Source organism: Cephus cinctus, unplaced genomic scaffold (assembly GCF_000341935.2).
Source record: "Cephus cinctus unplaced genomic scaffold, Ccin1 Ccin1_scaffold0564, whole genome shotgun sequence".
NCBI classification, from domain to species: Eukaryota; Metazoa; Arthropoda; class Insecta; order Hymenoptera; family Cephidae; genus Cephus; species Cephus cinctus.
The window spans coordinates 144,691-171,907 of NW_014333216.1; the positions used below are offsets into that span (position 1 = coordinate 144,691).

Sequence of the window (27,217 nt, forward strand, 5' to 3'; positions counted from 1 at the left end):
TTACGAAGTTTTTATTCTCTCTCTTTCCTCTCCCTCTTCATCTTAACAACGTCCTTGTCTCGCAGCTTCTGAATAACTGAAATTTTCAGCTCCGCTATGAGAACCAGTAGCTGCATAACGGATCTGTTGAAGTTTCCATAAAGAACCGAGGAAGCGTGATCCAAGTAACGCAATGGGACAGTACCATGTAAACGATAATAATCGCTAAAAGCCAGAGAACTTAGTACTGACAGCTGGTCACCATTGCAGAATAACATAATAACCACGCAAATGGTTTAAGTACGAATGGTGAGTCTTATAATTATTCTGGCCAGGCGGAAAATTTTATTTATACAACTTTTATGACTGCAGTTAGTTTCGCTGTCGTTGGAGCAATAAAACAGCACGGCGGAGACGTACGCGGGCGTCGCGACGCTCTGACACGAACACGTCGTGACGCCCCTGGAGAATTATTAGGCGGGCCTGCCCGCCCGCCTAACCAGAGTCTCTTGGGAGGCCTACGCCAAAGTGTCCTGCGTCCTATCGTTATTTCTCTCTCTCTCTCTCTCTCTCTCTCTTTTCTTTCTTTCTCTTTTGCTCTTTTTTATCTTCATTTTTCCTCCCTTCGTATCCCGCCCTTTATTCGGCACTTTTTATTCCTTTAGGATGCAGCACCAGCACACGCTTCTTCTTGGCGGCCCTTTTGACTACTCTGCCACGCAAGACCAACATGGATGCCACTGGATTCTGATGATTTATGCTGATTGTGTGTTACTCGAGAAGCCTTGTCGTTGCCCTATTAAACACTTGACTAACTAAGTGATATGTGAGTGATAACTATTATCATGGCAGTCTTTCTTTGTCTAATTCTTTTACTGGATCTATTGCCAGAAATAAGATTGCCACTGTCGGTACTAATAAAATTAGACACTTTTAATTTGTGTTATTTTATGCGTCAGGTTAATGCCTTGTGCTAATACTAATTTCAAGTTACCAGTAAAAGATTAATTAGTATTTATATAACGTTAGATTCTCGTGAGCATCACACACCTGCTCCAGGGATATCGATGTTATTTCTTAATGATTTAATGTGGGATAATGACAAGACAAGAATAAACGATTGACTCGTTTCTATAGGTAATTGACAATACACGCGTATCCGGTTTGTTCCATAAAACAGCGATAAACCCTCGGAGGTTTACTGTCCAAGGGAATTCTCCCCTATTTCACGGTTTCAGGAGTTAGTGAGAAAAGGGGGTGCTTGGTTAACCAAGAGGGTGAGTTTACCACTTCCGTGGGAATATAGTGATTTGATTAGACGTTAATACTAAGATATTTTTTTTATTCACACGTCTCTCTTTTTCTCCACAGCCAAACCACTTAATTTATGTGAAGGTCCCAAAAGAAATCTGCTGAAAGTTTTTGGGCCTGGTCAGTGTCCAATGGACCCCCACCTAACAGGACGACAGTTTCAACATGGTCGCAGATGTGGATGACCACCGTTAAAAATCCATAGTTAACATCCCACAGGATACACAAGTCTCATAAACCATAATATATATCTATACAGAGGGGTAGAATCATATAGTAACACGTGAAACAGCAAAAATCGAGTATACGTAGCGAGTATTGAAAATAAAAGAAAAACTGCATAGCGGGGATATTCGAGGGGGTCCACTGGGAGATCCTATATAAGAGTCCAGGGGTCTTATACCATATAGTGGGGACGAGAGATAATTCCGTGACGGCCCGTGTCCAGCGGATTCCTTCAGTGACCGCAGATGCGGTGGTCATCGGCTAGCGTGACGCTATCATATTAAGTCCCTAGAAAGGAGTCCCACTATGTGGGACCGTAAGGCCCCGTCTGAGTAAATCGAGCAGAATGGACTCTGGGCACATAAATTAAGGGGGAAAACGGAACGGTCTTAGGCGCGCGCAGAGACAAAAAGAACGGAAGAAGAACTGAAACGCCTTACGCTATTCTATAATGTATTGTACCTATGTATATATGTATACTATATATTATACCATGGATACTATAGTAAGTACTAAGCCGCTGCAGTTCTTCCTTTACTTCGTTCAACCAATTACAAGGCCCATATGTCATCCCCGCCAATTAGCGTCTTCGAAAACGGCGCGTAACGCTCTCTCGCTCTCTCCTCTCCTTTTACACTCCCTTCCGTATTACTCTCTTCCTCTTGCAGTGAACCACGCGGACGGATGACAGAGTGCGGATAATTTTACGCCTTCCCAGGATCCTGTCGTCGCTCTTGTATGCATCAGGAAAAAAGTTCTAGGAATCTTTTCAAGATAGTATTTTCTTCATTGTGAAAAATACTAGTCAGTATTCCTCAATAGTTAATGATCTTATGTGAAAAATTCTTCTATGCCAAATATTCAAAATTGTTGACAAGGTATATTTTTTAATTTCATTTTTACTAGTTGTGGGGTTCACAGATGACTGTATAAGAATTATTTTTTATAGGCTGGCCACGTGGGGCACAACTAAGGGGGATGACGGACACCCCCTCCGTTAACAGAGCGTGACCCTCAGTGACACCCCCCTGACTGACAGTGCAGCGGTTACGAATAATTATACATTCATGGTATTCGGGGGGTATTATATAATATTTTAAGGGTTGACCCGTAGGGGGTGTACCTATGCATTGTACTAGTAATAAAGGTGCCGCCACCTATTACTAGTCAGTAGCGTACTCTAATTACCGGAGGGGCTTATCTACGTTCTTTATCCTATTACTGTCATTACCTTCGTCCACATGATCACCCTTGGATAGTTAACCCTCCCTATTCTAGGGAGAAAAAAGAAAGTGCCTACGTGTTACGCCATACGGCGTATATTTTATATAGCTAATGTACGCATATATTTCTTATATCGTATACAGTGAATTTATTGCTAACTCACCAGTAATAATTCTCATGCGCCTCACTATAAATCATTGGATAAATCATATGGAATAATTTTTCATTGGTGGCTGCGTTTGATAAAATTTCTTCCTGGATGATAAGAGTCGTACGTATACATGGGTGATAACTGTCAAAACTGACTACTAGAATTTGAATATACTATAATTGATTAATAAAATTATAGGAAAAGGGAATGTAACTTCTTGTGGTTTCCCACATGAAAAAACTTTTAGCAAGAGACGTATGACCATAAAAAGAAATCCCGCAGCGAGGAAACGAGAATCTATGAAGACAAAAAAATGGAATTCCCATAAGAGATTCAATACCCTTTATGGGGTTTATGTACGACCTATGGATGTCATAGGTCATTGCGGATATTTTGATGACAGCTGGAAATTCACTTGTGTCATTGAAGTAAATAACATTGAGCCATGAGTTATGTAACATGGAGTAGGATTATAGTACCGAACTGGTCTCTGTCAGTATCAACAGAGTATGTATATACAGTTTATTAGCTATAATAATATAGTAAGGTTCCACGAAGTCCCATGAGCCATGACAGTGTAACGATTGTAACGTCTGTCTGTAACGGCAATTATATAACGAAAGCCTGTAGTCTGTTTGTAGTAATGTAAGCAAAAAATCTAATTCGTTATAGTAATGAAGATTATACTTATTTTCAGGTATGGAACAAGTCTTACGTGCTGGATCACAGGGTGAAAATATTTTATCTAGGCTAGTTTTGTTCCAATCCCGGTTTGATTCGTCGTATTCGCAGGGTAAATTCTCTTAAGGATTCCCACAAGACATAGCTGCAGGGGTCCAGGTGTCCCTAGGACCCACTTCAGATCCAGAATGAAGGAAGGAAACTTAAGTCCTTGGCAATTTCAATGCCGGATACTCTATATATAGTTAGACGTTTATATAAGTATATAATATGATACAGAAAGAAGGAGAGAGAGAGAGAGAGAATTGAACTTTTGAATACGACTCGGTAACAATAAGAGACTTGATTTCAGAATACAAGCTCATTATTGCTCCAGGTTGTCGAGAAGATGTCGTACCCCCCATTGCGTTACTGGACTGCTACTGTATACTATGTGTGTATGTATATACACTGCGACCTGCAAAAGTGGGCTTGAACTAGATGGGCCCACTTTTCCAACCTGGTTAAAATGCTGAACTCACTTTGTTAAGAGGGTGAATGCTATCTGAGTGCTTTGAATTTAGCAATTTTTATTGTTAAGTATTTTTTGGTCAAATGTTTACATTTTTTTTTCACTGTTGCTACTTAAACGATTCTATATGATATACATATAATCAGTACCAGTCTACATAGTTCTTGTCTCCTTCGGCTTTGTGGCTTTATTTTCGTAACGGAAGTCATCCTCATAGGACACGCTGGAACTCCCATGAGATGCCGCACTGCTAGCTGTCGCTTTTGATTTTACGCTCTGCGACAAACAGCAAGCACGTGTGGCATTTTTAAACAAGCATTTTCTCAACTCTTTTTACGACGTGAAAAGGACCAATAAAAAAAGAATTCTTCTTTGCGAGCATTGTTACCCGAATTGATTAATTTTGTTTCGATTTCGAAATTGTATTGGTGTTTCCCTTGGTGGGTCTAGAAATCTAATTGGTAACTGGGAGAATAATTTATGCCCTTATTTATACGTTATACGTATTATTTAATATATTCATAACAGTTATTATACCAAACTTTTAATCCCAACCAAGATCAAACGGCCTTTTACCGTCTTTCTATTGCATTTTATTATCCATGACCACCAGTTTCCATTAAATTCGAATGATTCGTTTGTGATTGGTAGATAGGATAGTCAATTAAGCTGGCAGACCTGATAAAACTATGAATCAGGGCGGTGCCACCTGCCTAGTTCCCGGTGTTACCAACTATACGATGGTGGTGCATGGTGTTTCGTGACGTTATTTTGAAAACAAAAATTCATGAATATGCAATTCAAAGTTAACGGCTAGCGGCATAAAAATGTACTATTTTGCATAAAGTCTGTCGTCCCCACTCTGATTACACGAGGCCCCCCTTGCTAGTGGTAGGTAACAAGGCCAATTTTCTACTTTTTTGACAAAAAAAAAATATATGGCTGAGACGTTCGCCTTAGCCTTGTTACGTTTTTCACAAGGGGCACCAAATCAGCACGTAAATAGGTCGCTAAAAAAAATATGGTAATCCTTGTCTCGTGCCTTCACCTTGCTTATAAAAAATAGGACCCATCCAAGGGATGAAAAAAAATTGTAGGGTGTTTATTCAAGGAAAAAATTCGTACCGAGCTTAACGGCTTAGAAATAATACAACAATGACAATTACCCATAGAAGCTTCCGTGCACCAGAGTCATCCGTGTTTCCTAAGGGCCAATAAATATTCCAGACAAGAGCTACGGGCCCGTCGCTATACGTAAACATGTTTATCTATATCCAGGTATCTGGCATTGTTAGAACTATTATTTATAACGGAATCTTCAGTGATGCGCGAACTTTAAATTTCGTCGGTTCGTTTTTCCCTTTTATTTTTTTAAAGTTCTGTGTTTATGCCTACAGAAAATTGTGATGGAATTATTTTCAAGATGGCTGACCGACACTGACGACCGGATGGAACTATCGTGAGTAATAGAAGTATAAGATGCTAAAGTCAATGACGGAAGTAACAAATGGTAAAATAATCCAAGAGACGTGGGAACCCGCGAACAATTTTCTGAAACTGTCAGAGTTAGGGCGAAGAACGTTATTGGCAGATGCTGCGTAACTTCGTTCCGTATTGCGTAGGTACCTTATACCTTCTATAATACCTAAATATATATATATATATATATATGTGCGTGTACCCTTCAATTCCCATTCAGTGTCGCTCTGCTTTTCCGGTGGAAAAATTCCTTTCACTGATCCTATTTTGAACAATCCTTCGCGGCAGTTCTAATTTACCTCTACTTCAAAAAAAAAAAGTTGCTAGTCCCACCAAAAAAAGGGACCGATCAGTCAATGTGGATTTTTGCAATTTTTTCATACTTTTTTTTGTCTCTTGCGGTACCCAGTTCTCCCGTATACGTCACACTCTTCACTGTCACTGAAGTAAAAAAGACCCAGGGTTGGTCGAGGGGCCCTTAATGAACGGGGTCCTCAAAACCGATGGTCATTTCTATTCCAGAGAACTTTCCATCTCATCGGATCTGTTGCAAAGATCCATTATCATTATCGAAGACATTTTGATCTCGATTCATCCTTACACAAGGACTGGTTCCTAATGATCAGTCTCCCGATCGGTCCCAAACCGTTTTGTGACATCTAGAGCATTTCAGCCGGTTCACTGAATTCAGGTACAAAACCATTAACCTCGAATGTGGGTAATTCATATCTCCCCATTTACATTGGAATTGATGAATGATTTTTTTTGGATTTTTCACAAAACAAAAATGTAATGGCTCTTAACATTTTTTTAGGTGTTTATAATTGTTGGCAACTGTATATTTATTTATGCGGGTCCTTATGGGCATTTGTTACTCGCATATACTATGTAAGTCGTCAGGGGTACAGTGTGAAGAGAAAAGGAGGGAATGGAAATGAAAGAAAGAAGATATCCTCTGATACACTGACAGCCAGCCAGTTTTCTCTGTCTCTGTCTCTCTCACCCTCATCGATTTACCTCATATATATACGTGGCTACGGTTTCCGATCAGAGTCCTCACAGTCGACCCGTCTTTTGCTGTGTATGCAGCTGTCCCGCATCCAGCGGACCCAGAAAACGGTCAGGATAGCGCATGGCCAGGATTCCTATTCGCAGGCGTCTTATGCTCTCATACTGAATCCTCTTGTCAGTATTTATATTAATTTCCAGAATCGGAAGAAAAATATTTGCCAAGCTGCAAAGAGCGAATGAAATCTACCCATGGGTCAAAATGAAAAATCGAGGGTCTTATTGACGATTTTTGAAAATTCATTTATAAAAATGGTTCAGTACAGGTATGGGGTTTTTATAACGATTTGAAAAAAATTGCTCCAATTTTGAATACTGAATAGGGTATAATACATTTTGATTTTCAAAAGTGCCGAGTAACGAGATAGCTATTTATTTTCCTTGACTGGCATAAGGAATGAGAATCTTGTATTATCAAATACAATTACAATATCCAAGCCAATTATTCTGGATGAAAATTCAAAAATTCTACGAGTACCTACGATTTTTCTAGTATATGCAATGACTGGAATTCATTGGGAAGAAAAAAAAATCTTAAGAGTCCCATGTATATTGCTTTGAAAAAGACCATCTGTCACGTGGCACTTCAATGAGGAATGATGAATCCGTCAAGAGATCCCCCGCTTTCTTAAATCCCAAGAACGGCCCAAATCTGTCCGAGTAATTGGACCTTGTGCCTACCAAACCCGTGAAGAGAGAAAATTTGGCGCGTGCGGGGGAGTCACTAGGGGCCCACTACTTTTTACCTGAAGGCTCTAAGAAATAAGATCCTAAAAATCCCTGGACCATTAAACGGTAGCACTCTTGTATTCTCGAAGATATTCTGACAATGGTTCACAAAGCTAAAAAGAATGATTTCAACCATAGTAAAGACGTTGGAAGAAAAAAGAAAAAAATGTCTGGAGTACATAATTACACATGATTTAAGGCCCATAATTGCGTTTGCTTCAATGACATTTTATGTACCTACGTTCTATAGCGTAATCCAGCTTATCTGATCCATATATTTTTCTTAAGTATATGTATAGTGGTTTCACCAGTATCAATTGGGGCCTGGTTGACAATCAAAGCATGGCGGCTGACCCATAGATGGTTTTTTCTTTTCTACGCCCACTACCAGGACTGAGCTTGTAGCCTGGTTCACCTGGTCCTACTCGAGTACCCTGTACCAGGATCAGGTCGGGACACTAAGTTTTGGTGGGGTGTATAGGTACCTAGTATAGATTTAAGGTTAGGTTAAGAACTACTCGGTTCCAATGCGCCCTTACCTTGAGTTCCTACCTACATAAGGCCCCGTCTCCCACTCTACCCTGTCAGTAGCAAACTTGCCGTCGAAGGGAGACATGCTCCTCCGCGTACGAAAAGTCTTACCGTTTTCGCAAGCGTAGTTTGGATATTTTTGTTTTTACTTTTATTTATTTATTTTTTTTTTATTTTTATTTTTTTTTTGAAAACGTGAGTGTTTTCTCTTTCAGTGCTAGATGAAAGTGTACAGTTTACGGGTCCATATGTGTCTTTGAAGGATTTCCCCAAAGAATACAGCAGTGAGTACCGTTTCAATTATTTTGATTTCAGGAAATTGATAAATTTTTGAAATTTGAAGGATCCAGCAATATTTGGAAAATTTTTTTTTAAATATCATACATGGATTTTTTCCAATTTCAGTTGTCTTGTCTGAGATTTTAAAAAAATATTATGAAATCTAATTTGTCATTGATAGCTCATTTTTGCAAATAGGCTTTTATAACAATTAAGAAGTTGAAAATGTAATGTTAAAAATCTACTGGAACGAGAATGGCCATTTTATACCTGTACGTTGCATCCATCACGCATGACTGAAAGGGGGGGACGTTTTTTGAATTCGATCCGACCGCGATATGCTAATTCAATGCGATCCAGAATTTGGCAACGATCCCACGGATCATTATAGGTTCCCTTTTCACATATGCAAATTGGTATATCAAATCCCAAAGAATTAATAGATATTAATCTCGAATCAGAATTCGTTCAAAATTCGCATGTACTATTTTCAAAAATATTATTTATATAGGTTCACTTTCACATATGCATTATAGGTTCCCTTTTCACATATGCAAATTGGTATATCATATCATAAAGAATTAATAAATATCAATCTCGAATCAGAATGCGTTCAAAATTCGGATATACTATTTTCAAAAATATATTCCCAAACATAACAAGCTAGAAACCATAGCTTTGTCACCAGGACACAATAACCAACTGATTTGTTAAAAGAGAAAAGAAAAGATAGTCAGGACCAGTAAAAAAAAGACAAAAATCCCAAACAATGTTCCAAGTCCTAGGAACGAAATTTCCAAAAAGAGGTAACACGGGTTGTACAATAGCAACAGCATGATCACGTGGGGAAGCCGAAAGGAAGAAGAACTCTTAGAAAGTCCCAAGTAAACTGAAAGTCCCTCGAAAACAGGAGTTTACCTCGGGGCCCTATGAATGGACCATCCAAAGTCGTAGATACGAAGGTTCAAGGAAAAAGAAAATCTACAAACTTATGGCGAGTTTTTTTTGGCACAGGAGTGCCAACGGAAAGAACGGTAATCTAATAGAGCCCGATTCGACATAAGGGTCGAAGGATAAAAAAGCGAAAGGGTGCACGGGAGTCCATCTGTCTGTATAAACGGGGGGTAGAAAAAAAAAGAACAGACAAGGATAAGAAAGTATCCGATAAGAATTCGTAGGAGAGAAAAGAATAATAATGGGGACTTCTATTATGAAATGTCGTAGGATCTGCTTGCGTATGTTAGAATACATTATTTTGAGTATATGCAACATATATAAATATACACATAACCGTGAAGTGGACTCATGGAAGATGCTTCGGCAATACCTGAAGCTAACTGATCTGGCCATGGGTCCCAATTCTACGTCCAGTCGATTTGAAAAATCCAGGCTCCCTTTAAATGCCCCAGACGTTGCCCGGCGGGATTTCATTGTTCGGGCCTTATTTTCAGGCTCGTCCTGAGCACCTCTACGCACTCACGGTTACGTGAAGTGCGTCCGTATCGTATATACACATTAGGGCGCGAATATGAGGGACAGAGAAAGAGGGATAAAGAGAGAGAATGTCTGTGTAGTAGCTAGCATGGGAACCGGGAACACGAACACGAGCACAGCAGGGGGACAGGTGTGCTCCAAATAACGCGTTAGCTGTCTTCAGAACGTGGAGAGAAGTTGCTGTGGTGCCTCCCTTACCCCCCTCCCCCCCCCCTCTTACCAAAAAGCAAGCTCGGGAGACGGTCGCTGAATGCGCCTTTGATTGTAGTCGGTTGGGTCTTTTCTGGGCCCTTCCGAGCCCTGGTGCTTCTCTCGCTCCCTGATTCCTTACGTCACAGGGCACGTCAGGGCCCTGTCACGGGACCATTTGAGAAAAAAAAATAGCACCTTTAAAGGTGCCCGGGGTCAATCCAATATAAATCAGAACGTCTCGAGGTAAAAGCGAGTAGTAGAGGGGGACCATCCATGTGAATAGAATTTGGTCTCGGTATAGGACCCAGAAGGTACCTAAGCTTGTAGGTACCTTGTGTGGGCCCATTGGCCAACACGCGCTCACCGAGCCAGCGACTCCTTGTATGTATCCCTATCGCGCATTCTTCTTTTCTTCTCTGTCTGTGGGACTTCGTGAAAAGGGATCAGGTATGGGCCCCTCAGCTGGCCCCCCTAACCCTCATAGGTCCTTCCATGGTATAGGCTCTTCTCGAAGGATTCGATGTTTCTACCTTGATACCCCGGGCGCATCCTAGGGTATCCCTTGTCTCACCTTCGCGATCTATCTTTGGAGTGTTTTTCGGGGCCCGACTTAGGTACGCGGGAACTGGATATGGGACTTACAATTAAGGGCCTCTCGTACGGGGGTACCTTGTCTCTGAAAATAAGAATTTTCAAGCTAGATTGAACCGGCACCCTATACCTAACTTAAAAACTGTCGTAAGTCTGGATAGGTATAAAGTATTGTATATTTAACCGCCGTTCTAGTTTATTTTGGACCTTGTGTCAGTGCTACCTGAAGTCCTACTTACGACACACTTAATGTATCATCTACTCCTTTCGCCGAAGTATGCTAACCCCCCTATTATAACTATCAGTCCCATTTATCTTAAAATCCTTCAGTACCCCTTCTATAATAACCAAGAGGAAGTTCGACATCTTTAAATCCCGGATTGGAACATTATTGGACCTGACAGTGTCAAGAAATCAAAGTTACCATACACCCTCCAGAGTCACTACATCATTAATGATGAATTTAAGCCAGTACAGGAAATTGTGAAATACCAAACGACAAGCAAAAGAGCAAGATAGAGGCACTAAAACGAGAAACGAAGTTCGGGACTCAAATGAGTATCGGAAGGAGGGTGTGGGCCAGCCGGGGAGACGTTAGGAACGTTTATATGTAGATATAGAGATAGCACGCGAACGTCTTCTTACCAGCGGTATTTCGACAGTGGGCATAGTGGGCTTTATAGCCACACTTAGTAGTGGCTTCTAGGTTAGGGCCAGATGGGACTGACGTACGTAGTTCTACCATATGGGCAGGTGCGCAGGATTACTGTCGGTAACCACATATATATAAACGCATATAATAAATACGTGGAAACCAATACAAGTGAAAAATGCGTACTTGCCTCAGTAGAATCGTCAGCGCCATGGGACATTGCACGCGCGCGCAGACCATAGCAACAGCCTGTATGCAAATGAATGCATTTTTATACCTACTCACAATGCAGCTCACCCCCCTGACGAACCGTTAAAAGTTAAAACCTGCTGCCCGCGAATGCACCACCTCTCTCTTTCTCTAGTTTACAGGACCATATGTATATATATATAGATGCATATATGTCAAGACAATCCATATACGTACAATGTACAGACGTGCAATTTCTTACATTGGCAAAAGTGCGGCCTCGAATTTCGCGAACTAGTCCTCAAACAAGAAGGGAGTCTAAAAAGGACACCTGGTTCCATTTCGTCAATTCGTCTATTTCTCTCTTCCTCGTTTGGGACACATCGCGAAATAAAGAAGACGAGCTGGGCCCGAATTCACTTAACGAGTAGTTGATAATTGTGAATTTTGCGTGTTTTTTATTTGAGAGTCTTTGGTGTGTGGTTTGAGTTTTGTAATGTTTTTGGGCCCAACAGTCGGGGACCTTAATGTTTTCTAATGTTCGCTGACGTTTAAAGTCCACTTAACTCGCCATTATGGTGAACGCCTACGTGGAGGAGTCGTCAATGGGAGGAAGTGTCAAGTCGGGAAACCAACTCAGGTGCAGAAGGTTTCACCTGTTACCCTGTGTTTCCCGTATGACGCGACAGGTGCGCCTGAGTTGTTGGTCAAAACTGCACGAGTCTTCCTGTTTGCTGGTTTCACGACGTCGTTAACTTGAGAAATAAAGAATGGTGTGCTGGAGTGGGCGAGGCTTTAGTGAGGAGAAAGGGGTCGCGGGAAGAAGGGAAGAGGGTAGGTGGGAAAATAGAAATGAAATGAAAATAGATTGACCGCTGTGAAGGCATTGGTTCTAATTTAATTTACTCTCTTCCGGTTGTGCAGGAAACCTTGAGATTTTTAACGTAAATTAGTTCTAATGTAATTTCCTTCTGTTCTTATTGTCAGTTTTTGCTCTGGGCCCTGTGGGACTCATGTTTGAAATCTTTAAGTAATAATATGTGGGCTTGTATTACCTTTTAGAAATGCTCAAGTGGACCGTTTCAAGGTCCTTATCTACGGCCAGTCAGACCCCCCATGGTCCTCCCACGCATAAAAATAAGGCCCCGCGGAGACCTTTTCGGGACTTGTCGAACACACCACCGACACCCAATGCGAGGCCTCGAGTACCATTGCAAAATGGGCCCTCGACAACGGGGAGAGTCACCACCCCCACACGACGCAGGAGATGTCGGAGTCAAGGGAGTGATCTACGAGCATACTTTCAGGTTAGTATTTTGGGATTCATTGGGAACAAAAATGGATATGTAAATTTATTTGATTAAAAAAATTTTTTTCGTAGGCAACCAAACCAAATCTCAGACCGAGTAAAAGGCAGTCTGTTACGGATTCACAAAAATCTCCACGCATGGAGACTTTTTATCAAAGTACGCCAAGAGTGGATTCGGACATAGGGCCCCTCACGTTATTTACCAGTAACATGGTACCCAAATGCGCTACTACGGCCCTGACTTTACCCACGGATCCTACTTTGTTGAGGGTGCACGCGAGCAATTTTCAAAGCAACGCCGAGTTACCGCAAAATATTGTAAACGAGGCTCGAGCCAATTTGCAGTCGCACGTCTCAGACTTTTTTCAACAAATCTCAGTAGCCGGAAGTCCCGAAGACGTGATGGAGGCTGATTCTGTGCCACTGTCTAAGGCACGTATCTATTCACAGAACGTGGATGCTACGAGGTCGAAAATTGCTTCCGAATTCACTAGGACACCTTGTGTACCAAAACTCGCCAAGATCACGAAACTTCACACCCGCTGCAAGACACCTTATCATACGAAGACTATTCAGGGTCGAAGTCCTTTCAAGTTCAAGGACGTTCACAGTACACCGCTTAGTGGCACATTATCGCATCTCAAGTTGGACCACGATTTGCCTAAATACGAGAATATGGATAACACTGTTACTGAAGTACTTAATAGGTACGTAATAAATAATTTTGAAATTATAAAAAATGTCCATAGCTATTTTGAAAATTATATTTACAGGGAACAGGAGACAAGTTTAGGTGTTAAAACTGTCGCAGAAATTCTTATGTGCGATGCTGAGGAAAGGAAGAGAATTTCCCAGGAGGTGAAAGCGTCTCAAGAAATCCAACTTCCGTCTCAGGATCAGGAGAACGTGCACGAAGTAGAGCACCTCTACGAGACTATAGTGGAGTCCAATGAGAATCAGGAAGAACCTGCACCTCATAATGACAGTTCGGTATCTTCGGCAAGTCAACTGCTAGAGGATCCTTCCCCGATGTCCTGGGCGTTTCGATCACCCTCTGCTGATCTTGAAGGTCAGTTCACCCTGAGAAGACAACGAGGGATACGTCGCAAGAGACAGCACAAAGACACGACGGATACGACGGACGCAGCATCCGGTGGTAAAAAAATTAAGAGAAGATCCAGCAGTGCTAGTCCAAAAAGAAGTGAATCCTTCAAAGGACAGGTTTTCGAGGCAATCAATTATCAGGTTAAAAAACTTAGCCTTGAAACCGACCTGGACTCACCCTTTGACCCCAGGAACTCAACAGCCCCTAAGATCAGTCCTGATACGAATAAGGATAACGAGCCAAAATCATCCTGGGATCTGGACAGTCCAAAGTCATCGTACACAGATGATTTTCAAAATTCAAAATCTTTTGCTAGCACCGTAGTGGGTACTCCAGAAGCACCCTTGGTTGCTACTGTCAGAAGATGCCTCAAGTACAGCCCTGAGAGTCAAACTAATCAAACCAATAATCGTGGATCAATTGAACTCGAAATATCACACATCGGAGAACATATTCACGTTCGAGGTGAGTTACAAAAATATTTATCTCAGTATGAATTTTTCTTCAAATTCTACAATACTAAGCTCGGGTCTTTCAAGCAGTATATACTTCCCTGCACCTCAGAACGAGACATGCGCCAGTTATGCTTTACGGGGTGTTCTTGGCACCCAGTAAATCGTGTGCCAGTAACCCACAGACCCTTCTCGCATTTCGATTTCGGTTAGTAGGCCTAACAACATTGATTTAAAGTGCATTTCTATATCGCTCGGATAAACAAGCTGAGCTGGCATTACATTTGTACCCATAGCATTTCCTGTGTTCAAATCAGTGACCAACCTAATAATACTCAGTGTCGTGAGCCTCATGATAAACTCACAAGATAAAAGATGAATAAAAATAATTCTTAATTACCGCAGTACATTAAAATTACACACATAGTCACCTAGGCACGATCAAAATGTAAAATTTATCTGAATCTATAACAATAGGACCCAATTAATAATTTCCAAAGCGGTAAATAAGTCCCGTAATGATCGAACAGTCAGGGGCAAAGCGCTAAAAAATTCACTGCTAGAGTCTCACAATAAAATTATATACTGGGTGCAATTCATCTTCAAATTGCTCATTACAATATTAAAGCCTCCATTCCTGCGCGTAGTCGACCTTGGGGGATTCTGTTCCTGGGAGTGGTGTTTACTCGGTGCTTATGCCTGATATCTTTGGTCTCAGGAGTATCATTAGTCTTTTGTTTCTCTTCGTCTTGCGCAGTGATACGGTGCAAGGATCTGCGAAGGGCTTACGAGGGTTCAATTCACGCATACGTGAAGGCCAGCCTAAAGAATACTTGCGGCGAAGGCGTCGTCAAGAGGACGGCAGTGCACAGGGCAACGCCGAACCCCCTATTTCACGAGACCTTGATACTTCCCTGCCCGTCGAATAACAACCACTGTACTAGCAGAGCTACGTCCCTGGATATCGCCGTTTGGCACAGGGATCGACGCGCCAGGTAAGATGAATAATTAGACCCTCCAAGTAAAATAATCTTTTTTCTTATCTTCACTCAATTTATCTGTTTCTCACTGATAATTTCTGTCCTTATCTTTACTCTGGTTCTTGACGTAGCACAAGAATCTCATTGCATGGCACCCGATCGATTCCCGCCTCACCGAAACCGTCAGACTATACAATTCTTTTTAAAACATCCGGTATGTGGGGTACCTATGTACAATGTAAACATTACACAGTATATAATGCTTGTTTGTAATATTTGAAAATATGCAATTTTACATTAATTTGAATATTCAGTAAAGAAATTAAAAAAATTCTCTGTCTTATAAACTACCCTTGTAGAACTTTTCTTTTGTTTAATTTTAACAGTCGACCTATTCGGTCTGTGTTCTAAGCATCTGAAAAAAATTACTCTAAGTTAATTTTTTAGAAATTGTACTCTAGCTTATTTTGTTTCTAAAAAAAATTAGCAGTATTCTGGGAATTTTCAGAGGTTTCTGCGGTAGAAGGGGAATCGATCGTGGATGCGCATGCGCATTAATGACGCCACGTGCAGTCAGCCCAGATTACGTACGTGGGTCTCTTGCGGTTGGAAGATCCCTGATTGTCAGTGTTTTCGTGCATCTACATATATCTACCACGTGTATATAAAATACTCTTCACAATGTATACATTGACTCGCGTGTTCTGTAGCATAAATTAATTGTGCTATATATTTGTTATATGTATACGTATTCATATATTTTTATATTTGTTTTAGACGCAGCGAGCTGTTGGGCTGCATGACTTTACCTTTGCCCCTGTCTCAGGATAAGGTACTTGGTCTAATTAATATAACGCAAGAAAAAAATAAACTCGTGATCTTTGAGTTCAGATGTCTTTTCGTATTAGTAAGTCTATTTGGGATACATATATAAAAAGGATTATGGTATCACAATGTGGGAGCGATTTAAGAGTCACGTGTGTTTGATAGTTTAATATTTTGTGGGTCTTCAGCTTAAGGTCAGGTGTAAGCCAATTATGAGGCCACCGAGTTAACACTTTCATTGAAACTTCAGTGCAGTTACAACCGCAGCCGTGAAGCGCATTAAATGCATCTTCGAGTATTTGACGATTGAGTGTAGCGTAACTTAAATAAATATCATAGGTATAATGATAGTCGTAGCAATATATTGCGTCGCCTTCTTCGTGGCTGGGATACTTTTGAAGATTTTTACGTTTTTTTGAAAAATCATCAGGTCATTGACATTGAGGAAGTTATAGGGTAGCTATTAGTTGAATGTGTAAAATTTAAAAATTGACTTTACAAGTGATAAATTTGAGTTCATTTCCTTTGTCAGGAAGCAACATGGCACCCTCTGGAAGCAGGATCGGCAAGGAACACGAGTACACCTTACGCGGGGGTACCACAAGAGTGCAGTGTCTCGCCACCCTTGTCAAAGGACGGGGAAGTAGATAACAACAATACAAGTGGGGAAGATTTGACTTACCTAAGGCATCTCGAATTGGAACCTTTGGATTCTCTCACGGGTTTACCCTTGCATCCTGGGTTTACTGCTAGGGGCGGTAGAACACCTTGCACAATAACCAGAAGGTTGATAAGGCAGAGTGCAGTGAATCAGGTAGGTAGAAAATTACTGCAGTAAATCTTGTTCAGGTTCACGTATGTTAATAAAAATTGTTTTTTTTTGACAGCAAGTGCCATGGGGTTTCTCTTTGTCCTGGGGAAGACCTCCACGTGTGGAACGAATCGACCCAGGCAGTCCTGCAGACAGGGCTGGTCTCCGATCTGGAGATCACGTTGTCTTCATCGAAACGACTAACGTCGTGACGCGTCCGCGAGAGGAGATCCTGAGCCTGATCCAGGCTGCGACCAATCAACTTGTAATGGAAGTCTATAGGAAAGGTGGTGTTCAGGGGTCGACGCACAGGCCCAGTTGCGTTAACGTGACCCTGCAGGCACCAGGTGGATCCAATAGCCAACACGCTATAGCCTTCAGTGCCGAGGTCGGTAAAGGCGTCTTGGTATAGGAGGAGGCTGTTATCAGGATTCTTATCGTTAGCGAACCACTTGGAATTTAACTTCGTGAGATACAAATGAAAGGAAAAATGGACGATGCCAATAATAGTCCCCATTAGCAGCTTACTGTCGTTATCCCAGTAAGAACATTCGCCTGGGACACACATTTATACACCTATCCTGAGGACCTGAAGGATATTAAGTTGCCTGCATTACTTTTAATTTTGAAGGACACATTTTACGTGTTGATATCAGAGCTTAAACTTTACCAAGTGCTATCACGTTACGTACCTTGTACATTATTTTCGCTCGACGGAGAGGTTCAGGAAGTGCATGGCGAGACGTTAATTTATGAAAGTGCGGTTATGTTTTGTACGTTCTTTTTTGTCCTTTGTTGCCAACAAGTTTTTGTTTTAAAGCTAATCTCACGTTGTTTCATTTATTTCCATTCCCAAATCCTACCTTGATTCTACCTGAAAACATTTATGAGAATTCCAAATGTCAAATGGGCGCTTCTGGGTGTTCTGGTCTTCCCCAATCTAGCGCCGCACGCCAATTGTATCTCACGTGGATCTCACTCGTTTGATTCATTTCCTTTCGCACATTCTATCTTGAACAATTCGTGAGAATTCCAAATATCGAATGGGCGTCTCTGGGTGATCAGGTCTTCCCCAACCTGGCGCCGGACGCACCACCTGAAGAAGAGTTATCAGTAAGAGAGACCAGGTACTGGAGCACTCTCAAGAGTGGTCACTCACGTTTCCTGGCACCACTGGCTGAACGTAGGGACGTCCTCTCTGCAGCTGACCATCTTATACTCTTTCAAAACATGGATGAGCTGGTGAAGATCTCCGAGGAGATCAGGGACGAGGGTGGCGGCGTAAAGTGTTATCTATCCAGGATACCAAAGATAACTGCGGCCTATAGAAGGTACCTGAGTGGCTTACAAAGAGCTTGTTGCCTTCTGGTAGCACTAAGGAGGAATACAGCCTTTGCCAAGCTTGTCTGTGAACCAGCTGTACCTCAAAAACGTAGACCTGATCTTACCGGAGTTTTACTACTGCCACTGGAACACTATAGGTACAATCGTAATAGGAACTGTTATTGGATTTTGGATTCTCATAGGAATGGTGTCTTCCAGGGAGATGACGAGGTTGGTGGGTCTTGCCTCACCAAGAAATTGCCCAGAGGCCAGAGACCTGGCTCAGGGTTACAGAGAAGCTACAGCTAATGCTGGTGTTATGGAACCACCTCGTGATACAGGAAGACCTCTTCTGAGCTTACAGGAAGTCGAGTCGAGATTAGTATTTGCCCGTTGCAAACCCTTCACCCTGGCAATGCCTGGTAGACAATGGTTCGTTCCTGCGATTGATTCAGCTTGATGTTCATTGCTATATTTCATCATTTCATACTCATGTATTTTCAGGCTCTTTGGTGGAGCATTGGCTAAGGTCGAGGGCCGCGCACGTCTGCAACCGTCCTGGGCACTGCTCCTAACTGATCTTCTGGTGTTCGCCAGGGTATCCAGAGACCGTGTCCTTTTCGTAACCGAAGAACCACTACGTTTGTCTAATGTAGCTGAAGCCTGTTTTACAGTTAGAAAAAGACCGACGGAGTTTAGACTACAGGTAGCTATATCTCCCAATGGATTTGGTGAAAATGGGAACCTGGAGGTGGCTCATAGTGGAGGTTGTAGTCCCCACAGTCGTCCGCGTCGACGAGTACTAATCCTGCGCGCTCCTAGTCCTGAACTCAAAGCAGTCTGGCACAATCTTCTTCAGCGACAGATGTAAGAATCACTTACTGATGAAATTTCTTCTGCCTTCTCTACGATACTAATCTATTTCATTGTAGAATCTATGTGAATACAGGATATGGTGGAACGCCAAATCTAGGCAGTCCCATAGATAGTCCCATCGCTGATAGTAATTTCACCACAGCTAGAGATTCCATGGCAAGTCGTCAGGTTGGTCTCAACTGAATGAACTGTCACATTTTTTTAGACTAACACTGCGCGCATTCTAGGCTCCACGAAGTCCTCAGCAAATCGAAGAAGAGGAAAAGCAACATTCCGGAGAGAGTTTAGATACCATGCTGAAGACTTCCACCCATGAAGACAATCATTTGGCACAGTGGGTGCAAAACTCGCACCAGATCCCACCTCCGGATCACGAAGTTCCGCTTGAAGAATGGACTCCTGAAGAACTAGCTGCAAGGGCGCCTAAGGAGAACGGTTCTAGGCAGGAGCAGGATGTCGTACAGGTCGAAGAAACCATTGCTATCAGTTCAGATATTGAGCAGCAAAGTACTGCGTCCAGTGCAAGTCTCAGTACAGTCAGGTCGAGTAGTATCACAGCAAAAAAGAATAGCAGCCAGTTTGCTTCCAAAGAAAATTCCACCGGCTCCATCAATATCTGCAAAAGATGTCACAGGTAATAACTATTATTCATATAAATATTTATTCTAAATAAACGCCACGATACCTGGGCAATACTCTAATACTTTCAAATCACCAGGTCAGGTTGCCCAACACCTCCTCTACCGAGAGATCCTTTTTCACCTCTACCACCAAAAATATCAGTATTACCACCAACACCAGATTTATGCACAAGACATAGATTGCACAATGGGCCTCGTGACAGTTCAGGACACAACAGTCCCAACTGTACTCCTGCAGACGGGAACACGGAAGATGGTAGCGAGGACGACTTAGATTGCGACGGAGAACCACCTTACAGGTATATGCTTCACTTAGAGCTGCTTTTAGGGAGGTTGGGAAATCTTTCGTATATCATTTTTTAAATCAGAGCATTGAGAAGGTTTGGCACGATGAGCAGTCTGGACCAGGATGACGATCTGGATGAGCAGGGCGACGAAGAGAATCACGAGCTTGAGTCACCGCCGTCCGGTTTACGTGCGTGGACGGTTAGGGCTAGCAACTACGTGGTCAGTAAAATGGTGTTGCTCGAACAGCTCGGAGAAGGTGTTGGTGGTTATCTTCTACATCCCCCAGTACCACCGGAGAGAACAGAATATTCCTTAGACCCAAACGATGAGGAAGGTACAACATCAGGAGCGACATCCGGTGATGACTTATGGGGTACACCTACTTCAGGTGGTCCAGACGACGAGAGTTTTGCTGCGAGTCCGGTAAGTTAATATTAAAAAGAAACTGGCTCAACCCTTTCACATAAAGGTTTTCAAGGCATATAGACTCACACGCTCTGGAGCAGATCCTTTATCCTCATTAATATAAATAGATTCCTATTGCATAACTCGTTCGACTTACGTATTACAATGGAGTCTATATCTTTGAAAAATGCATAAGTAAATAGCCGTAAGCTTCGCACGCCTTTGCATGACCACGCTTGCCCTCTGTTTGCAAAGAATCACTAGCCCGAGCTGTGCCTGACTTCCCTAGCCGCCTGGAGCTCCATCTAACGGAAGTGGTAACGGTGCGCCAACCGGTGAAGATAATTACGGACTCAACCTGAACACAGAAGAAGAACCAGATCTAGAATCTGATGGTGAAGATTGCAGTCTACCGGAACTGAGCATGGATCAATTGTTAGGCGGAAGTGGTATAGGCTCTATGAGGTGCTTCATGAATCGGCGAAGATTGGAACCACTCCCCGAGGAAGAGGACTCTCCTGGAGGTGGGAAGCATCAGGTCGGATGGTGGTGACAGCGGTTTCAAACTGCGTCTTCAAGCAGTGCCGCCAATCCTGTTAGCGAAGGGAACGAGAGGGATCGTATCTTCGCTAAGCTTAGTCAGGAAGATGAAGAGTTCAAGAGGAAGATTCTGGACCTGCACAGAAAATTGTCAAATGTTGATGAGGATGCCAAGGGCGTCGCGACGCCACCCCTTGATGAGAATTATGTTAATAAGGACGCAGAGTCTACCAAGAGCAAGAGTTCCAGAAGTAGATCTTCTGATACTGTTCCAGAGGATGATGCCAAGCATCCAGAAATGATTTCCAAGGATGAATCTAAGGAGGTGGCCGGTAGGCAGAGTGAGGAATCTCTGAATTATGAACTTGAGTGTAAAAAACACGTGGGGATTTTGAAAAGACAGTCGGAGAAGCTCGGGGATGTCGTTGATGGAAATCCCAGTGGATCTGACCGAACTGGATCATCTGAGAAAAATTTTTTGAAACGTCTAAGGATACGTAGGAGTTTGAAATTATTGAGCTTCCTCAGTGGCAAAGCATCTGAAAGGTCGCAGGACGAACGTACTAACAGTCTCCACAAGATGTATACGCCTATGGAGAAGTGTTCCAAGTCGCAAAATACAATCTCCATACATCACACACCCAGGGAGCGGAGATTCAGGAGACTCCGTAGTCCTGCACCACGTGAATACATTAACGCGATTCCTAAGGATCGTTGTCGATCATCAGTCTCTCCACTACTAGGACTTCCAGGATGTTCACGTTATTAAAGTTTTCTGAATTTTACTCAAGGATCTATCGTTAAGATTGTTTTCTTTAGATTGTAGAAATACCAATAGTGCGAAGATACAATGCGTCCTTACACCTAAGCTCTCTATGCGGAATGCTGATGCATTTCCTTCTCTTCAATATACATATATTCCAAATTATGAAAATTCCTATTTAAAAGTTTATTTTAATCTCCCATACAATTTGACAGTCTTTGAATAGACAAGGTATTAAATAATCTGTTCCTATTTGTTGGAGAAAAATGTATTGAATAATTAACGGTCATGATTTATACTGTTAAGCACATCAAAATTTGATTCTTCACGTTGAAAAAACAATTTCAAATTCATAACTTCCATTGTAAAGTTCCTCGAATATAATGCTTCGTATTCCGCATAAGATGCGGATAGTTAATACAGGCGTATGGTACTTTTAAGTAAGAATTAGAAATGTCCTAGTCTTTTAAAGTGTCTCGAGATTAATTGCTACATCGTTAATTATCGGGAATGATTATGCGAATGAAGTTCCAGCGAGTAACGATCGTTACGTCCCGTGCCATAGTGTGCTTTTACTAAATAAATGAAAGAAGAGGAAAATCGAAGTAAGCGACCTCTTTTGGGGGTGCGAAACGGCCTAGAGAAATGTTAACTTAATTCTAGAGTTTTGTTTGTCCGCAATGCGGAAAGAGATACAAAGGGGGAAAATATTCCGTATAACGGGCGTAGGAGTCAAATTAAGTTATCTTTGAAAAACACAGTACTTTACTAGGTCCGCACGACTGACCCAACGCGGCACATACCTTCCATCTACGAGACATCCCGCTCGAGAATTTATGACAATTGAAGATTCCAAGTGAAATCTTACCATTACTGTTAGTAGTTTGTAAAATGGCCATATGGCTTAAAACGAAATGCAAATAAATTATATTATTTGTTCATCTACAGAGTTTCATTTATCTTTGACATATAGATTCCTTGATAAGATACATTTACTGATGTGATATATACAAAATACACAGATATAGCTAATACAGTTCTAGCATCCTTTGCGTTAAATTACAATTTGGCTTAAGTGGGAAACTCTATAAGAAATAATAGAGAGCATTGGATAATTCTAATGTTTTTTATATTTGTTCACTTTTTAATGCGTCTTCTAAAAATACTACACGAATTATAATCCACTTAACCACCTAAGTCTTAAATATTTGGTTAATGTTTCTTTATCTAATCTCTTGGGATCTTGCTCAAATTTCTCTGTAGATTCATAGCGCACAGGATCTATTTTAGGGGTAACATACAATTTACCATTTTCGTGTAGATAAGTACCACTGAGATCGTCATCTGGCATGCCATTTGGAAAATCAATTGGTGTGATTTTTACAAGATGTTTAATACTCCAAAGGTCTCTATTAACTTCAGGAATATTCTTCACAATAACAATGTCGCTTGACTGTAAAAATTTTATAATTAGTTTAAATGATATTGACAGTAAAAAATATTATTAACAGTACCTTTTCAGTTAATCCAAGTCGTACCAGAGTATCCCTGTTCCAATAGGGTGTTCCTTTTATTGGCTTTATACGTTGTACCATTAGCAGTTTAGAAGGAGTTATCGGGGGATCTACATGATCTGGATGACTAGAATAATAAATTACCTAATTAATGTCAAACAAAAAATTATGAACATTGAGAACATAATAATATTGTATGCTTTATATACCATATATACATCAAAGTATAAGAATATCCCAAATATCGTAAAGTATATGAGCTCAAAATATTCTACATAACCTTACATACCGTGGATAGTAAGTAATGTATCCATATTTAACACCACCACTCATTTTTTTCGTAGCATAATTCCGAGTTTGATTGAGTAATATTTTCGTACAACTGGCCATGGTTATTCTACAAATAGCAGAATTAAAACAAGATAAACTATGTGTACAGGTTAGCCAAAGTAAATTCATGCCCACTCTCTTCTAACAGTTCAATAATTGCGGAAACATGGTTAAACATGTATTTTGAAAAATTAGATTCGTAAATTTCTATAATATGTAATCAACTTATCCATTCAAAAGCATTACCAATATACTAAAGACACCAGTTCGCCGATCATACACGACAGTGAAGAACTAACCACAGTATAGATCGAATTAACGCCATGCACGAACTACTGTTTGGGCACCTGGGTATTGCGGGTTGCACAATTCCAGGCGTAGGAGTATAATTAATAATAATCTGAATACAGGGCTTTCCACATCATTCAATCAATTACAAGTTATCATTGTCAGGTGTTAATAATGGTTAAATCATTGACGCAATCGAATCGACTTTTAAATATTATAATGTATTATTGTATTTTGAACTTTGCTTTTAATAACATCTGGAGGTAATTAACGTAGCTTGTATATTGAATAATGAGTAAAAAATAAAATTCGTATGAGCTATATTATATATCGATTCCATCAATTTAATTGACTTCTACATGCTTAATTATAATCAGATGGTTAGGACAGAACAATACATTTATAACATTCAGGAAACAACAGAAATTAATTACTATCGTCATCATTACTACTCAACTTCTGTTTAATCTCTAAAGCAAGTTTATAGCCAAGTTCCGGCCTTCGATCCCTTCCTTCGACCATGGCCTTCACCTGACTAGAATTGACTATCACGCCATTATTTGCAATAACTGTCGCCTTCGTTTTTTCAATATCCACAAGGTCAACCCCGCGGCTGCAATCGTCAATGAGGATAGTGCGATATCCACTGGCTAGAGCGTCCACGGCGGTAGCACCAACGCAAACGTCATAAGCCAAACCGCAAATATAAATATCCGTAGCCCCCTTAGATTGCAGCTGCGAGGACAGTGTGGTTTCTGTTAGCTTTTTATTATCCCAGAAAACAGAGTAAGAGTCCACCTCTGGATTTGTACCCTTATATATCTTGACGGCATTGTCTACGACCTTAAGATCCTTGTGAAGTTCGGCGCCCCATGAATCCTGGACGCAGTGACGAGGCCACAGACGTTGCTTTATCAATGGCGGCCCACGGAATGTTACTGTGTCATAGACGCGGGCTGATTCCTTTGGTACACCACTCGAAGCATCCACTTCTCTAATTAGAAATTTTTTAAGAATGATTAACAAATTTGTGCTGGAATTAATATTCCAAAAATTTAGGCAAACTGTTATACTATTTTTTATGGTAAATTCTAGACTTGGCATTCATTTTTAAGGGTATAAGAGACTTACGTACTTTATGAGCCACTATATATAGTTATACTTGTAGGGAGACCATTATTATTGTTTCTCAGTAGGGCGAATGTGGTGTTTAATTAGTTAATTTGATATTTCTTACCTCAGATGTATATTATCGATGAAGGATACGTGGTCAATGGGGTGCCAATCAAGTGAATAAAATACCGCGTCAAAGGGTACAGATTCCAAGAGACGATTTATCGGTTCTATCACTTCTGAACCATCGTGCTGCGCCGCACATTGCTTTATGTTTAACGAACCGGATATGAAATCATTTTGAACGTCCACGATCAGGAATGCGCTTCTTGGTCTGGTGCAGACTTTTATCCAGCGATTCCAGCACAACTATTTCATATGGTATCAAGGTAGATGTGATAAGACATCAATTTTCTAATTTATGGAGATGTAAATATTATGACAGTTTACGTGTGAAATGTGCACACCTCGAATTCCTCACGATCGAGGAGCCCGTCGCCTTTTGTGTCGAAGATGGCGTAGATCTCTCTTAATTGTTCCTCCTCCAGGCCGTAGATCTTGCCGCGGTCGTTACGAAAAAGTGCACGACAAATTAATTCAAATTCCAGGATGGATAAAAATCCATCCTCGTCCTTATCGAAAGCCGTGAAGCACGCGTCCATCGCCGTCGACTGCCGCTTTCTGTATCCACGAATTCTGTTTAATCAATATTCGCATCATTGTTCACATCGGCTTATATATGAGACTTTTTTTTGAACGTTAATAATACGAAATACTGTAGTGTTAGATATATTGTTAGACTCTTTCATTCTTATTCTCACACCTTGCAAGGGTATGAAGAAATTAGGTTATTGCTAGGCTATATTTGGATTCTATTTACAGGGGCAAAGTGACTGACAAATTTATTTTAGAAAATAGAGGATTCTTTTCTTACAAAGTCTTATACATTTTGTATGTTGTACTCATGACAATTTTGTTTCGATTCATTGTTGTGTGACATTAAAATTGACTCAATCTTTGTTGAGTTAGTAATGCTACATCAATTATTGCTTCGGATTGGAGTAATTCACTGGGGGTATATTTCATGGATTCTTCATAAGCATATGTAACCGAGGTATCTGTTAAGAGAATGTTGCATTCAGCCAAAATTAATATACAATTTCTCAGACGAGCACAGATCTCTCTATCTTGTAATGCTACTCGAGATAAATCTTGCGTGAAGCCACCCTCCGATTGATCTTTTTCTTGAGTGTTTGCACCAATCCACACATATCCATTATTTCCCAAAATTAAGATAGCTCCATTAGCTAAGTTATGAAAGTGGGTCTTCTTGCGTTTTATCAAAGCAGGGGAAACTTTTAACATGATTCCTTGCGATAATTTACCATACTTCAACACACGTGTATGAAGAGATAGTGATCCATCTGCAAAGGTACTCTGTACTTCGGCACAGATCAAATCTCCTTCTTGTAAGTAACGTCTCATTGTTTGTTCATCCTCTGCTGATCTTCTCCTCTAAAATAAATAAATTATATAATTTATATTTCTTGTTTTGCATTGTGAAGAACAGACTTTATTTATTTCAAATTATTACCAATTCTCCGCCAGGCAAATTAACACTTGAAAGTAAAAGTACTGAGTCCATTTTTGAGTTTGTATCTACTTTCCAGCGTTTTTGTTGTAACTCGGTGATTCGGCCGACAACCACATCGCCAATTTCACCCTGATATCGAGTCTTTAAGGGTCTCACCGATATCAATTTATTGACCTTTTCTAAAACTCCAGCTACTGATGCTCGCAGTGTTTCTTCTTCATCAACATATGTTCCATGACCTCTAAAAGAACCAGAAATAGTTAATATAGAGATTAAAATACTAATTTATATTTTATTTCATATTTTCATAAATCCTTAAAGACTTACCTCATAAATCCAGTCTGACTTGAAACCTCTTGACCTGGGGTATAAAATCCTATATTTTCACCAGCCGTTAAATTCATATCTGTTCGATCAACAGCTAAACGCACAGTAATTGGCGGGCATTCATCCATAGTGAATAAGCACTGCAGTAATTCTGTTATTTAAAGATTGTTTAAAATGTTGTTTATATCAAGTTTGTGGTAGTCCCGACAGGAAGTGAAACTAGACTAAATAACACGTGCATAAATGCCAGTGCGGTCGAGCAGAAAACGGTGTTATATGCTAATATATCCTCATAAATGTACTGATAATATTGTAAACATTGGAAATATTAAATATATAAAATAAATGTTTCAACTAATGTGTTAAGTGGTTTGTCAGACACAAGAAAATACAGGAGTGGTATTCAAGAAAAGCACAAGAAAATTCCTAACCTCAAATGACCATAAA

The 27,217-nt window shown here is 40.8% G+C and overlaps 4 protein-coding genes across 8 annotated transcripts; 1 reads left to right on the plus strand and 3 right to left on the minus strand.

The window, feature by feature from the left end:
* Positions 1 to 7,952: 7,952 nt before the first annotated feature.
* LOC107268470 lies at positions 7,953 to 22,545 on the plus strand. 3 transcript variants are annotated; one of them, XM_015741270.2, is made up of 16 exons: positions 7,953 to 8,173; positions 12,349 to 12,593; positions 12,668 to 13,302; positions 13,369 to 14,165; positions 14,910 to 15,147; positions 15,910 to 15,964; positions 16,490 to 16,771; positions 16,845 to 17,156; positions 17,834 to 18,249; positions 18,311 to 18,523; positions 18,596 to 18,958; positions 19,024 to 19,135; positions 19,195 to 19,601; positions 19,686 to 19,907; positions 19,977 to 20,319; positions 20,591 to 22,545. In XM_015741270.2, exons 2-16 carry the CDS (start codon positions 12,351 to 12,353, stop codon positions 20,852 to 20,854), a joined length of 4,902 nt encoding a protein of 1,633 aa, XP_015596756.1. In that variant the 5' UTR covers positions 7,953 to 8,173; positions 12,349 to 12,350; the 3' UTR covers positions 20,855 to 22,545. The 3 variants fall into 3 exon arrangements, with proteins under 3 accessions (XP_015596756.1, XP_015596759.1, XP_015596760.1); XM_015741273.2 differs by having other exon boundaries at positions 19,989 to 20,319; XM_015741274.2 differs by having other exon boundaries at positions 20,557 to 20,732.
* A 171-nt stretch (positions 22,546 to 22,716) lies between these two features.
* LOC107268480 (39S ribosomal protein L30, mitochondrial) lies at positions 22,717 to 24,716 on the minus strand. 2 transcript variants are annotated; one of them, XM_015741289.2, is made up of 4 exons: positions 24,580 to 24,716; positions 23,408 to 23,515; positions 23,119 to 23,245; positions 22,717 to 23,057 (listed from the first exon to the last, which is right to left on the minus strand). In XM_015741289.2, exons 2-4 carry the CDS (start codon positions 23,506 to 23,508, stop codon positions 22,779 to 22,781), a joined length of 507 nt encoding a protein of 168 aa, XP_015596775.1. In that variant the 5' UTR covers positions 23,509 to 23,515; positions 24,580 to 24,716; the 3' UTR covers positions 22,717 to 22,778. The 2 variants fall into 2 exon arrangements, with proteins under 2 accessions (XP_015596775.1, XP_015596774.1); XM_015741288.2 differs by lacking the exon at positions 24,580 to 24,716 and adding an exon at positions 23,695 to 23,814.
* On the minus strand, positions 23,937 to 25,659 carry LOC107268477 (nicotinamidase). Its single transcript, XM_015741285.2, has 3 exons — positions 25,317 to 25,659; positions 24,974 to 25,218; positions 23,937 to 24,730 (listed from the first exon to the last, which is right to left on the minus strand). The coding sequence occupies exons 1-3, from the start codon at positions 25,509 to 25,511 to the stop codon at positions 24,163 to 24,165; spliced, it is 1,008 nt and encodes a 335-aa protein (XP_015596771.1). The 5' UTR covers positions 25,512 to 25,659; the 3' UTR covers positions 23,937 to 24,162.
* On the minus strand, positions 25,430 to 27,167 carry LOC107268478 (exosome complex component RRP4). 2 transcript variants are annotated; one of them, XR_003059914.1, is made up of 4 exons: positions 26,771 to 27,167; positions 26,444 to 26,684; positions 25,784 to 26,364; positions 25,430 to 25,545 (listed from the first exon to the last, which is right to left on the minus strand). XR_003059914.1 is itself a non-coding variant. In XM_015741286.2 (3 exons), exons 1-3 carry the CDS (start codon positions 26,896 to 26,898, stop codon positions 25,849 to 25,851), a joined length of 885 nt encoding a protein of 294 aa, XP_015596772.1. In that variant the 5' UTR covers positions 26,899 to 27,167; the 3' UTR covers positions 25,725 to 25,848. The 2 variants fall into 2 exon arrangements, 1 of the variants encoding a protein (XP_015596772.1); XM_015741286.2 differs by lacking the exon at positions 25,430 to 25,545 and having other exon boundaries at positions 25,725 to 26,364.
* Between the last annotated feature and the right edge of the window lie 50 nt (positions 27,168 to 27,217).